Below are 12,554 nucleotides of genomic sequence, written 5' to 3'. Positions count from 1 at the left end.
TTTTGTAAGATCTGCTTGTTTCAGCTGCATTCTGTCATACAAAAGTTTGTTCCACTGTGGCAGCACTGTGAGCGTCAACATTTATCGTCTGTGTCTGGTACGTACATGACTAATTTCTTGGAATAGTATCTGAAGAACATATCAGACTCCTCAGATGCTGCTGACCTTGGTAACAGCTAAATACTTGGTAACAATGGAAATTGCCAAAAAATGTTATATTTGGAAGCAAAACTTTAGCTCATGATTAATACAGGAAGTGGACATCATAACTGTCAAAATGAGAGATTGTTAATAGTGAAGTTTATTTGCCCAAAGGTGACAGTGGCTTTGTGTACCTGTGCTAATAATCTGTAGGTTGTCTGTAGAGAACAGGACTCAATGGTTCCCAGGGTGGCATAGGCAGGCATTTGCCAGGGTCTCAAGATCAATACCAAGCCTATCACTGCATCATTTTTGACCCATGCTACTTACAGACTGCAGCTCTGAAAAGCCTCTTAAAGCCCTGCTGCCCGTAGTGGCAGGCAACACTCTTACGAGAAGGGGTGTTTATTTCACAAGATAGTGTACTGTTCCCTTCCTGAAATTTCAAACAGATTTTTTTTTCATTCAGCACTTTGATTTATTTCTTTTGCTCCGGACTTCTGTATTGGAGCGTGATATGTCTTTGTCTTGTCCCATAAAACTGTTCTTATTCCTGCTGATTTTGACCTATGCATTACATTAGTGGAAAGAAGGTTCGCATGACTTCAGCAAAGGGAGTGTCATTATGTGAAGAGGAACTCTTCCCGCAATCTCAAGAGGACGGATCTGAGAAGAAAAAAGAGGCAGAAGTTTGTAACATTCAAAGAGATGATCTGGCTAAACGAAATGTTCAGATTTGCCCCTCCCAACTAGACTTGTCAATGTTTGTGAAAACTTCTATAACACAAGCTGATAAGGAAATATGGGACCGGCTGAAAGTTTCAGGGATGTCCAGGTATGTTTTCATAAAGGAAGGGACAACATAGCTTCATGTTGCTCCCAGAGTCCTTTTGTTACCAGAATTGTGGCACTCAGGAAGATAGGGGTTTTTTTCCTTCTGAACACTAATTACGAGCAGTTCACACATGTGTTGTTTAGTTCCAAGAGAGGGAATATCGCATGCAGTAAATTTTGAATTGTGTGCATTATGGTCCATTAATAATTTATCTCCCCTCCCCCCCCCACCCCATGGATCACTTTTTACTAGCCATCTTTGAGTATAGCCTTCATGTTTCCTAAATAATTGCAGCATACAACCAAGGGAAGTGTTTTTTTCCACATGGCTAAGAATAGCACCTTGTGGTTTTTTGTGCAATTCTTTTGATCACATCTGCACAGGAACCAGGAATATCCCTTATCTTAACCCTTCAGATTCTAGGCTTGAAACACTTCTTTTCCCCTTGATATTTCAGATTCAAGTTTCCATTTTGGGCTTCCCTCTTCTTGGCACGCCCATGCAGGAAGCAGCTGTTACAACAGACCTTGTTAGCTGTGATCAGCATTACATAGGAACATGTCTGAATCCATCAGAGCTAGACGATAATTCTCTATCAGGTTCAATGGAAGGACTGTGAGCGCAATCCAAGGAAAAGTTTAGAAAGTGTAAATAAAATTGCCACAGAGACATATGACATTGGTTGGCATCAAAATGCTTCTGCTGCTATTTCATTTGTTCATATAATTTTCTTTTTATAACACTGCTTTGTTTTAGCAGTGTTTTTAAAAATTATTATACATATTGCACTCTTTAGCAGAATAATTTAAATAGAATAACTTCTTCCGTATCATATGGGCATTTTCTTTGTTTGAAGGGTTGTCTGTGTGTTCTCATTTCTTTCATAGGCTGATTTTACTTTTTAAATTAAATCTTAGGTTATTTTCTTTCCCCTTCGGGTTGCCTTTTATATGCTTTTCTTTCTTTGTTTGTTTACATCTTGGCTCTTAGTGATGAGGAGCTCATGGACGTTCCAGGTTCATTTCTCTCCTCCGAAAAGGCATTGGAACCTGCTGGCCATAATGATGGTGTTGCTAGCCACAATGTACAAATACCCAAGAAAGCTACGAACCCCAAGCAGAGGTTTGTGCACTTTGGACCAGTGATAGAAATTGACCATAAAACATGGGAGACACTTTCAGTTGCTAGGGCTGTGACTCAAGATGAAGAGCAAGAGGCATCCAGTAGGAAAAGTGCTGAGGCTTGTGTGACCTCTCATGAAGCCTCATCTTCCATTTCTGTGAGTGATGATGACAAGTCTGTTGATCACACTGATGAAGTCCACAGGCTGCATGATAATCCCAGGTATTAGTGTGTGACATGGAAAGAGCACTGAAGTATCACAATGGATGAAATAATGGATGACACAATAACTATGACCAGTTCACATGTGAATTCTGGCTGTGCTTATGCAGGAAAAAGAGAGCAGTATTCACTTTCCTTTTCTCTGCTACCGTAACAGCAGAAGCCAACAAGGAACTGAAAGCATAGTGTAGGATCTGAATGGAGGATCCTGGCTTGTCATTTCCTTTCATAAAGCAGGAATCAGTCTTGGTTTACAAATAACTTCCTGTTTCATATTGAAAAGTTAGGATCCCAAGTTTGGGTGACATGTGAGTCTTTTGGTTTTGTACTGGAGCTAGTTAGATTAACACGTTAAATATGCCAGCATGCAGCAATTTTTCAATAATTCAGAATTCCCCAGAATCTTCTTGTTTTGGTGTGAATCAAATAACTGTGTGCCTGATTCTCTGCCCCAGATAATGCTTCTCTTGGTAGTGAGAGCATAAGTACAGGATGGTAGGAAAGGAAATTTCTGGAATTCTGTGCATATAGCAGTTCCCTTTTTGGGAAGGGGAAAGGATTATCCAAAGCACCTTCCAAATTTGAAAGAGAAGAAATAATTTTCCAGTGCTTTGGACATAGAAAGCATATTGTGTAAAAGAAACTCAGGAGGTGTGGTGGCGGCATGCAGATCTAAGGTCCTGCGTTGATTTACAGAACCATAGTTAACAACTGCTTATGCATGCAAATCTACTTAGAACTCTTGAGTTGTACTTCAGATTTCTTTGTCCTTTCTGGAAACTCCTATATATATATAGGAGCACTTCTATATATATAGAACTACCTGTTAAGAAGCATGGAAAAATCAGTGAATATGGAGAAGACTAAGATTAATTTATCAGTGCTCCAATTATTCCTCTATTCATGTTAAATGAAATGTATGTTTGGTGTGCAGTTTGATGGTTTAAAATGTTTGCAGATTGGTTTGATGGTTTAATATGTAATTCCACCCCTGGTTCTGCAGACTTTAGTTGGGCGTATTCCCTAACAAATAGATTCAATAAGGAGAGAGCAACCTGTAGCCCTCCAGATGTGTCCCTTGGACCATTAGGTTAGAGCAGGAATTTGATTTAAATTTGTGTTAGGGTGACCAACGGTGACCCTGAAACACTGTTGACCTACGCATAACCCTCATCAACCCTCACCACTGGTTAGGCCTGATGGAAGTTGTATCCAACTGTGTTTGGAAGATCCCAGTTGCCCAAACCAATACAGAGATAAATCCTGCTCTAACCAAGGACTCCATCCAGAATGACTATTAATCTGGCTGAGTGAGCCACTTGGCATGCCACATCCCCACAAACAATATATCTTCCATCAAGGGTGCATTGATCTCCTAGTTCTCCTATAGACCATGACCTTAAAGGTCATGCTTAAGTATTAGCATGAAGCTGGCTTGTGATGTCCAAACCACAATGTGTTGCTCTCTGCTTTTCATTTTACAGTGGCAGAATCTCCTGTGTGAATCCAGTTTGAGCTGCCTAGTAAGAGGCACAATAGGAAAGGAAGCAAAAGAGGAGGTTGCCTTCTCCATTAGAAGAAGTAGGCTGTAATACCTTCCCTTCAGTCAAGGATGGCCAGTTCTTTCTCATCAGTATTCACTAAGGCCTTCCAGTGCCCTATTGGCTTAGCTTGGTTGTCTTGGGGCATTTCAATAGATTTCTTTCACATTCTACTACAGTACTCCTCCATCTGAAGTGGTACCAGAGCTTTTGCTTTATTGCTATCAGGACATTACAGTGCTTCATTCTTCTCTTGTAGACAGCTGGTAGAGTCCCTTTCTCCCTCATTTCTGGCATGTTTTGATGTCTGTGTATTTTAAAATGGCTTGCCCTTTTATTTTTGTAGTGTGGAAAAAAGATCTGTTTCCTGCAGAGCTGGGCACAAAGGCCAGAATTTATATTTATTCGTCTCTTCCTTTATCTAATCAGTTGTTGTCATTGCAAGAATTCTGTTTTGATGCTTCTGTTAAGAAACTCAGATGTGCAATTTGAAGGATAAGATGAATAAGTGAAAGTCTGTTCTTAGCCTTTCCATATGGTTTTCATTACCTCTCTCTCTCTCTTTCTTTCTCTCTCTCTCTGTCCTGTTCTTCATCTTATACTGTTAGAGAAATAATACTGTCCAATGTGGATGTGTATAATTCATCAGTTTTAGATGCTTGTGCTGATTCTCAGAAGCAAAAACTAAGTTTTTTTAATGAATGGCATGAAAGCAGTGAAGAAGAGTTGGACGAGAATTTGCCAGACATTGAGAGAGATGACATGCTGGCTAGAAGATTGGGAACTTTTCAAAAATCTACTAGCCCAGTTCGCACAACATATCCTCCCATTTCAGTAGCCAGCTATGGGCCTTTGAAACAGCAACAAAACATTACTTATTGTGGAGAACGGGGGTCTCCACAGAAAGCAGAAAGGTCAGAAATAAAAAAAACTGCTGCCATTGGTTTCTTATGCCTGTTTTGCATAGCATGTTAATTGTGCATTTTATGAGAAGAAAGTAAAAAGTGTTTCACTATTCCCAGTGTAGTGTCAAACTAGTTGCCTTTGTTTTATAGAAAAGGACAAAATAAAATGAAAGTTTAGAATACAAGAGGTGTGAAAGAAAAGATGAGTTTAGGGTTTTTAAAAGGCTAATTTACATTATAAGAAAGTTTTGGTTTCAACCTCTAAAGTTTAATACATTATAAATGTAATGTAAGAGTAGAATAGGCTATCTTTTAATTTCAGCTTGTTTCTTATTAGTAATCTTTTTAAAAAGCTATCTAAAATGGTATTTGCTTTGTGTGCTTTTAAAGTGCTTATCCAGTTGTGTGAAGCAGTGACAGTAGCAAAGATGACCATTACATTCTCAAAAAGGTCAAAAAATTCAGAAAGTCCTCAAAGTTATCATAATGTTGCTGGCTGTTATTTTTGTGTGACTTTTTTTAAAAAAAAAAAGCATTATCTAGATCTGGTCCTGCATAATTTGCCTCTGTTTTTACCTTATTAATTCTTTTCATAAGAAGTATTCTTGCATGCTACGTGTGTGTTTAAAGTGTATTGTGGTAGTTCCTATCATTACTTTTTTGTTTTACCTATTTGGATATTCCTAGAAGGAGCACATAATCTCTTGTGTGAGATTTCACATTACCCATGCAGTGTGTCTAAACTGACACCTGTTTATTTTGAGCATTGTTACAGTACGGTATGTATCTGCAAATGATATTTGCCAGGTCATAAACCATTGTACGTATATAAGTGTGTTTTTCTTCATCATCCTTTAGCTCTCTTTTGAATAACTGTGCCCACAATTGCTTTATGCAGAAGTTCCTCACTGACTTGTGGGATGCAACATGAACACAGAGTGCCTTCACCTTTCTCTGTAAACTCTGTTGTAACATATGAAGATGGCTGTGCAAGGTTAGAAGGTCCAGATGAGCAAAGAACTTCTACAAGAGTGGACAAAGTGAGATTTAAAAGTCCTGGGAGAGATGACATGATGGTGAGAAGAACCAGAGCTTTTCTGAAACAGACGGGACCAAGTGTTAAACAGTTCCTCCCAGTTCCGTTCTCGAAGCAGCAGAATGGTGAGGAAGCAGCTAAGGAGATAGTAAAGACTGAAAAGAAAGTGAAGAGGTCAGAAGGTTCTTCTGTGGTCTTTTATATCACCCCCAACTTTCACTTAGGAGCAACTGCAAAATACCTGTTTTCAGTTTTGCTGTCGCCTTCTGTCTCTTGGTGATAATGAGCTTCCCAATACCCTGCTTGCTGCCTATTGCAGATAGAAATTTTCTCCTGGGGAGGGAAGATTAACGAACTTGGTTCTCCTCTTCCCACTTAATGCTGGCAGAAATTGCATTGGAATTTGCAGATTACTGAGCTAGTACATTTGTTAGGGAAATAGTAAGTTTTGCAGGCTTATGACAATGTGAATGCAGTGAGATCAGCCCTTCTCCTTTTTCTGTTTTATTTCTAAAACCCACATAGAGGATAATCAACGGGAATTCCTTCCTTCCTTCCTTCCTTCCTTCCTCCCTCCCTCCCTCCCTCCCTCACACAATGTTGTCTAAATTACATTGGGTCAAGGGGGCTGCACTAGCTACTGGACTGTCAGGGCAGCCAAAATACTGTAATAAATGAGAGCATTGTTTACAAAGAATGTAGTTCCAGAAAGTGTGCTTTTTAAAAATATAAAATGCGTACATTAAATTTGAATAGTTATACCTTCAATGAATTGGACTTTAGGTATTAAGGAAAAGGTTTGTGAGTGAGACTTGGAGTCTTTATACAAGGAAAGATACAATCTGAGCAAAATATTTCTCTATAAAACTCTGAGTAGTGTATGTTTCCCCTCAGAGCATTTTGCAACCAGTATACAACCAGTTAGGTGACTGCCCTTCCTCTCAATGTTTCCTCAACAGGATGGTCTCTTTTGTGTTTTCCTTAGAAAATTGTCTGTGTTGTTGTTGTTGTTGTTGTTATTATTATAATGCAGTACTACAATGAAGCTTGCTTTCGCTATTAGCATTGTGATATAGTCTCATATCAATTAGCGGGGCATACATTGGACACGTATAGTATATCTCATTAACAGCTAAAATAGAAATTACTTCTTTAGCACTGCTATGACAGATACAGTGGCCACTGGAAACATACCAAAGCTTTGTGCAGAAATTCCTGAAAAGCTTGTCGTGCCCCTTGGACCCAAACTGGAAGAAGACGCACACCGCTTCTCTGGTGGAAGGCAAGAAGCGCTGTCTTCTGAAATGCCTAAAAATGCGTTCGACCCTGACCAAGTCCAGCCAGGATGTTCTTCTGACACGCAGGAAGCTTTTGAAAAAAACAGCAAGGAATTCCTGTCACTACAGGATGAACAAATACAAATGTGAGCTCCGGAGTGGCTCGAAACTTGAGCCCTACGTGGTTGCATACCTAATGTGTTTGTGTGTGTGCATGCTGGCAGCAAATAAGTTTTGCTCTTGCCTGCTTTATTTTATTATAGATTAACAGTCACGTATACTGCTGTTTGTCTTTTGAAACTAATAAAGTCTTTGCAAGCAGTGCATTTTTATTTTTTCCTTCCAAACCTGTAAAAACCATCTGTGAAGTAGGCTGTGATGGAAGAGGCATCATGGAGGTGGGCCAGGTAGCTACACGGTGCAGGTATTTGGTGGAGGGTTCACCGTACAGATTTAAAACTTGGCTTCTGCCAAATGAAATGGATCACAACTTGCAGATTGCACAACTTTCATGAAAAAAACTAGATATAGCCATTTGTCGGACTCATTAGGTTAAAAGACAATGTTTTTTGCCTCCTCCCACTTGCAAGAATCATTGAGAGTCAATGATTTTATGTCTTTTAAATAAATCTGCATAATGAAAAATGTAATATGCATATAGTAATTAAATGTGTGGCTTATAAAACAAGTTTTATGTTAGCTTTTCAGAGAAACTACTTCCGTGCTCAGTTGCTCAGTGTGGCTTGCTAACAGGGTGTTCTGAATTTAAGAAAACAAATGTTTCTAAGAGCTACTGTTGCTACAGTGTTGGGCATTAAAAGTTTATCTCATGTAGAGTGTTCTGAAAACACCTCTTTTTTCCAGCTCTCTGGACTAATGAAGGAGTTTAACTTCAAATGAAAAGCTACCAACTTTTATGGTTTTGAAAAATTCCCCTTCCCCTTCTCCGTTTCCACCCCACCCTACCCCACCTCTGCCATTTACACCTCCTCCTTCGCCTGCTGAATCTCTCTAATTTTATATTTGGTTTTATAGATTCGGCTCCAGAACTGCTGTGTCTGATGACGCAGAGTAAGTTGGTGTGTGCTCATTGAGTTGCTTTAACAATTTCAGCTGCATGCTTTCCACACTTATTACTAATTTAAAATGCCAGTATTCCACCACTATTACTTTCCATTGTTTTGGTGCAGAGCTGCTTGAAATACATGTGCTTTGGCATACACTGTGGGGTTGATATGTGTGCTGTTGTACTACAATAACAACTTTTCAGAAATCAATAAAGCATGTCATTGTTGCTGCAAAACCTAGCCTCTCTAATTCATGATGTGATTGTCTCTTACTCCCTGTGAGGTGGTCTATAGAACCACTCATTTACTGTAATTATAGAAGAGGTAGCCGTGTTAGTCTGTGCTTGGAAATCAAGCCAAAACAAAACAAAAATAAAAAAAGACGAGAAAATTGTGACACATTAAAGACTAACTGGTATATTTTAATGTGAGCTTTCATTGACAAGTCCATTTCCTCAGACTTCATCTTGTATTCATAAAAGCTCACATTAAAAATAGCTGTTAGGCTTTAAGGTGCTACAGTATTTTTGTATTCTTTAATCTTTTTCTTTTGTTTTGGCCTCATTTCTTGTAACTAAAATAAACTAGAACTATTATTGTGGAAGCCATTTACAAGTTCAAAGCTTGGCCTAGGTGTAGATTAACAGACAGAAAGTTGAGTGAATGACTGTATCTGTCCCAGCTAGTAGAAATTCAAAAGGTAAAACACAGTTAATATCCTTGCACGATCTGTGCCATATAGTTTCATGTTTTTCTTCAATTCTTCACTGAGGAGCTATTTCATGAGCGGCTGCAGTTGAGAGCAAGTATAGATAGGGCTTGCTTATCCCAGTAAGGTAGGCTTTTTCTGTTTTTTGGCTACTCAGAATCCCATCTTCCAAGCTGCAATTAGCCAATTTTTATGTTTATGCAATTCCTCAAATATATTCATTCATTCATTCATTTACAATATTTTTGGCCCATCTTTCTCCTTAAAAATGCCTGAAGATGGCCTACATAATAAGAATATTTAAAAACTAAAAACAATAAGTATACAAATATTTAAAAGAATTAAATAAATATTATGTTAAAAACAGTAAATAAAATAAATACCAAAAAGCATGTTTAAAAGCAACAAGATTTAACAATCCATTTAAAAACACCTCTCTGATAGCTGGTTCCTAAGGGAAAGCCTAGGGGACGTGGTGGCGCTGTGGGCTAAACCGCAGAAGCCTGTGCTGCAGGGTCAGAAGACCAAGCAGTCGTAAGATCGAATCCACGCGACGGAGTGAGCGCCCGTCGCTTGTCCCAGCTCCCGCCAACCTAGCGGTTCGAAAGCATGCAAATGCAAGTAGATAATTAGGTACCACCTCGGTGGGAAGGTAAACAGCGTTCCGTGTCTAAGTCGCACTGGCCATGTGACCACGGAAAGATTGTCTTCGGGCAAAAAAAAACAAACGCTGGCTCTATGGCTTGAAGAGCGGGATGAGCGCCGCCCCCTAGAGTCGGACATGACTGGACAAAATTGTCAAGGGGAACCTTTACCTTTACCTAAGGGAAAGCCTGCCTGAAAAGAAAGTTCTATGTCAACTTGCAGAAGAACAGCAAAGACGGAGCCAGCCTGGTCTACCATGAGAGGGAGTTCCAGAGTCTGGGAGCAGTGACAGAGAAGGTCCTCTCCTGTGTCCCCACCAAACACATCTGTGAAGGTGGTGGGACTGAGAGAAAAGTCTTTCCTTGATGGTCTTAAAAACCCAAGCAGGTTCACAAAGATAAGACATTGAGATAGCTTGGACTCAAGCCATTTAGGGCTTTTTAGGTTAAAACCAGCTTTATTTTGTGCCCAGAAATATATCTGGTGTGGTGGGTCATGGTTATGTGATACCTATAATCAGCCTCAGGTAACAATCTGACTGCAGGGTTTTGGACCTACTGAAGTTTCCAAACACTTTCCAAAGGCAGCCCCACATAGAGCGTGTTGCAGTAATCAAGCCAGGATGTAACTGTGGCCAGATCAGATGTCTCCAGAAACAGGCTGGCACACTAGTTTTAACTGCAAATACACTCCTGGTCTCCAGTGAAATCTGGACATCCAAGCTGTGCAGCTGTTTTTTCAAAGGTAGTGTAACCCTAATCCAGCACAGGTTGCATCCCTATTTCTTGTTCTGTCTTTCATCTGACCAGAAGCACATATGTCTTGTCTGGAATAAGTTTCAGTTTATTCGCCCTCATCCAGGCCATTACTGAAACCAGACACTGATCTAGAGCTGATGATGAAAAGGAGAGATAGAGTTGGGTGTCATCTGCATACTGGTGACACTGAATCACAAAACTGGTCAACCTTTCTCAGCAGCAGCTTCATGTAGATGTTAAATGACATCTGAGAAACCCCACAGGCTAACAGCCAGGGTGTTGAACAGGAGTTCTCAGCACCACCTTCTGAGTTCTTCAGGAAAGACTGGAGCTGCTATAAAACAAAGCCTCCATCCCAGAGATACAGCCCAGAAGGGGAACTCTATGCATAGGGGGCGGAGCCCCTGCGCAGAGATCTGGAGAATTAAGAGAGAATGTTGACCCTGAATATGCAAGGGTGACAGAGAATAATGACTTCTTCTTCTTCGTGATCTCTGTGAATGCACACATTGGGTTCAGTCTGTGTTTGCGCAGGTCCTCTCAAAATATTCTAGAGCTTTTATTAAAAAGTAACAGTTGAGAGTTGCCCCTATAACGCATGCTCCGCCCGCCTCAACCTTCAGTTCCATTTTACCGCCTCGGTGCTAGGGACTTCTTGGTATAGAGCTCGTTATTTTGCTATTTGTAAAGGTTTTTGACTCGGATCGTTTGACTACGTTTTTGCTTTTTCGGTTGCCCCTCGTCACCACTGACCTTGGACTGTTCACGGTTATTCTTGCTGCCTCATAAAATTGCGATTTTGCGTGTATGATCAGGACTGTCTCTCATTCCCGCACTTCCTATTCACTGGATTTTTGCCTGGCTGGAAATTTGGTCTACCGACTCGGACTGTCTTTCATTCACACTTTTCTCTAAACTGCTGGACTTTTGCCTGACTACATGTTACCTAACTGGATTATTGCCTATACGACTTAAAAACTTCTCTTTCTCTTATGAATTTGGTATTTGGTATTCCGTCATTAACTAGGCTCAATCGAACTATCTTCGAGCCTCCCGCCGCCACAGTCGTGAGTCCCTGTTTTCTTCTTATTCTTACTACTTTATGTCCCCGTCAGGTCCTTTTAGTAGGTGTGTGTCATGTTCTCGTAAACTACCCTTCTCAGATGGTCACGACCGCTGCATTTTTTTGTTTAGGGGAAACCCATCAACTCCATTCTTGCAGGCATTGCAAAAAAATTACCAAAGCCGCTCTTAAAGCCTGGCAACAAAGACTTAAGCTTTTTCTATGGGATAAAACTCTCTCAGCATCGAAGCCCACTGAGATGGAAATGGCATCAACACCTTTGGCTACTCCCTGTCCAGAGGGTAAAATTTCCTCTCCACCCCTTATGTCAATGTCAAAGACAGTCAACAAGGCATCGAAAAAAACTTCCACGTCGACTACAAAGAAACCACTTACCTCGACATTGAAAACTCCTTCTGGCAGTTCTTTGAAGGAAACAAAAAAATTGACTCTTCAGGATAAGAAAGATAAACGAAGCTCCTCTAAAGATCATCAGAGACATATCCCTCCTGTCTCTGCTTCATTACTGTCACCCATTCTTGAAGATTCCCCTTGAGATCAGGAATCGCTTTCCGAAGCCACTGTGTCTCTTCCTCCACGTCAACTGGAGGCTTCACCTAGAGGGCTCGATCGATCACCAAGCCCTGGCCAGCTAGAAGACATTGTTCTCTCTAGCCCGGCTTCTGCCCATCATAGCCCTGTTTTCACCGGTGGCCGTTACCTATGCCTTTCTCACCATTGGGTTCCTTGGGGCCAGATTCTCCACCTCGTAAGAGGACATCGAAGAGAAAACATATTTCTCCGGACTGGTGCCGTTCCTCCCACCGTGAGGTTATTCTTCTCTCTTACTTGTCCCGACGTCGAAATAAATCCAAATACGACAAGCCTGTCTATATCAAGGTTGGTCATAAGCGATCCCACCATCGACGTCGACATAAAGCGTCTGACATCGACTGTTCTTCAGAGACAGAGGATTATTGTAGAAGCAAAAAACTTCAGTACGTCTATGCTTCCACATCATCATCTTCCTCTCCATCTCCACCCAGGCATCGACGTCAACAGCCTCATGACTTCGAAACTCGACGGAGTGCCAAGCATCAAAATGTGAATAAGGACAACCCCAAACAACCAACATATCACAAAGCCCCTAAGTCCGTGTCAAGGACTACTGACTCACAAGGTAAATTGCCACCTGTACAGCAAACATCCAGACATGAGATAACTAAACACAGA

General features: G+C 40.6%; 1 protein-coding gene across 6 annotated transcripts in view; it reads left to right on the top strand.

Annotated features, from left to right (window-relative positions):
- The window catches only part of LIMCH1 (LIM and calponin homology domains 1), a 260,857-nt gene that overhangs the window by 197,997 nt on the left and 50,306 nt on the right, over positions 1 to 12,554 (top strand). For 5 of the 6 annotated variants that reach the window (XM_078393982.1, XM_020786271.3, XM_073001190.2 and 2 more), the window contains exons 11-16: positions 725 to 976; positions 1,967 to 2,320; positions 4,470 to 4,775; positions 5,665 to 5,976; positions 6,959 to 7,225; positions 8,115 to 8,150. In XM_078393982.1, the coding sequence (XP_078250108.1) occupies positions 725 to 976; positions 1,967 to 2,320; positions 4,470 to 4,775; positions 5,665 to 5,976; positions 6,959 to 7,225; positions 8,115 to 8,150 (1,527 nt within the window). The remainder of the gene's footprint in view (positions 1 to 724; positions 977 to 1,966; positions 2,321 to 4,469; positions 4,776 to 5,664; positions 5,977 to 6,958; positions 7,226 to 8,114; positions 8,151 to 12,554) is intronic. The other variant, XM_078393983.1, reaches the window with a different exon arrangement.

Source organism: Pogona vitticeps, chromosome 5, assembly GCF_051106095.1.
Source record: "Pogona vitticeps strain Pit_001003342236 chromosome 5, PviZW2.1, whole genome shotgun sequence".
NCBI classification, from domain to species: Eukaryota; Metazoa; Chordata; class Lepidosauria; order Squamata; family Agamidae; genus Pogona; species Pogona vitticeps.
The sequence above is the reverse complement of the archived record's forward strand: the minus strand, read 5'-3'. Positions and strand labels throughout refer to the sequence as shown.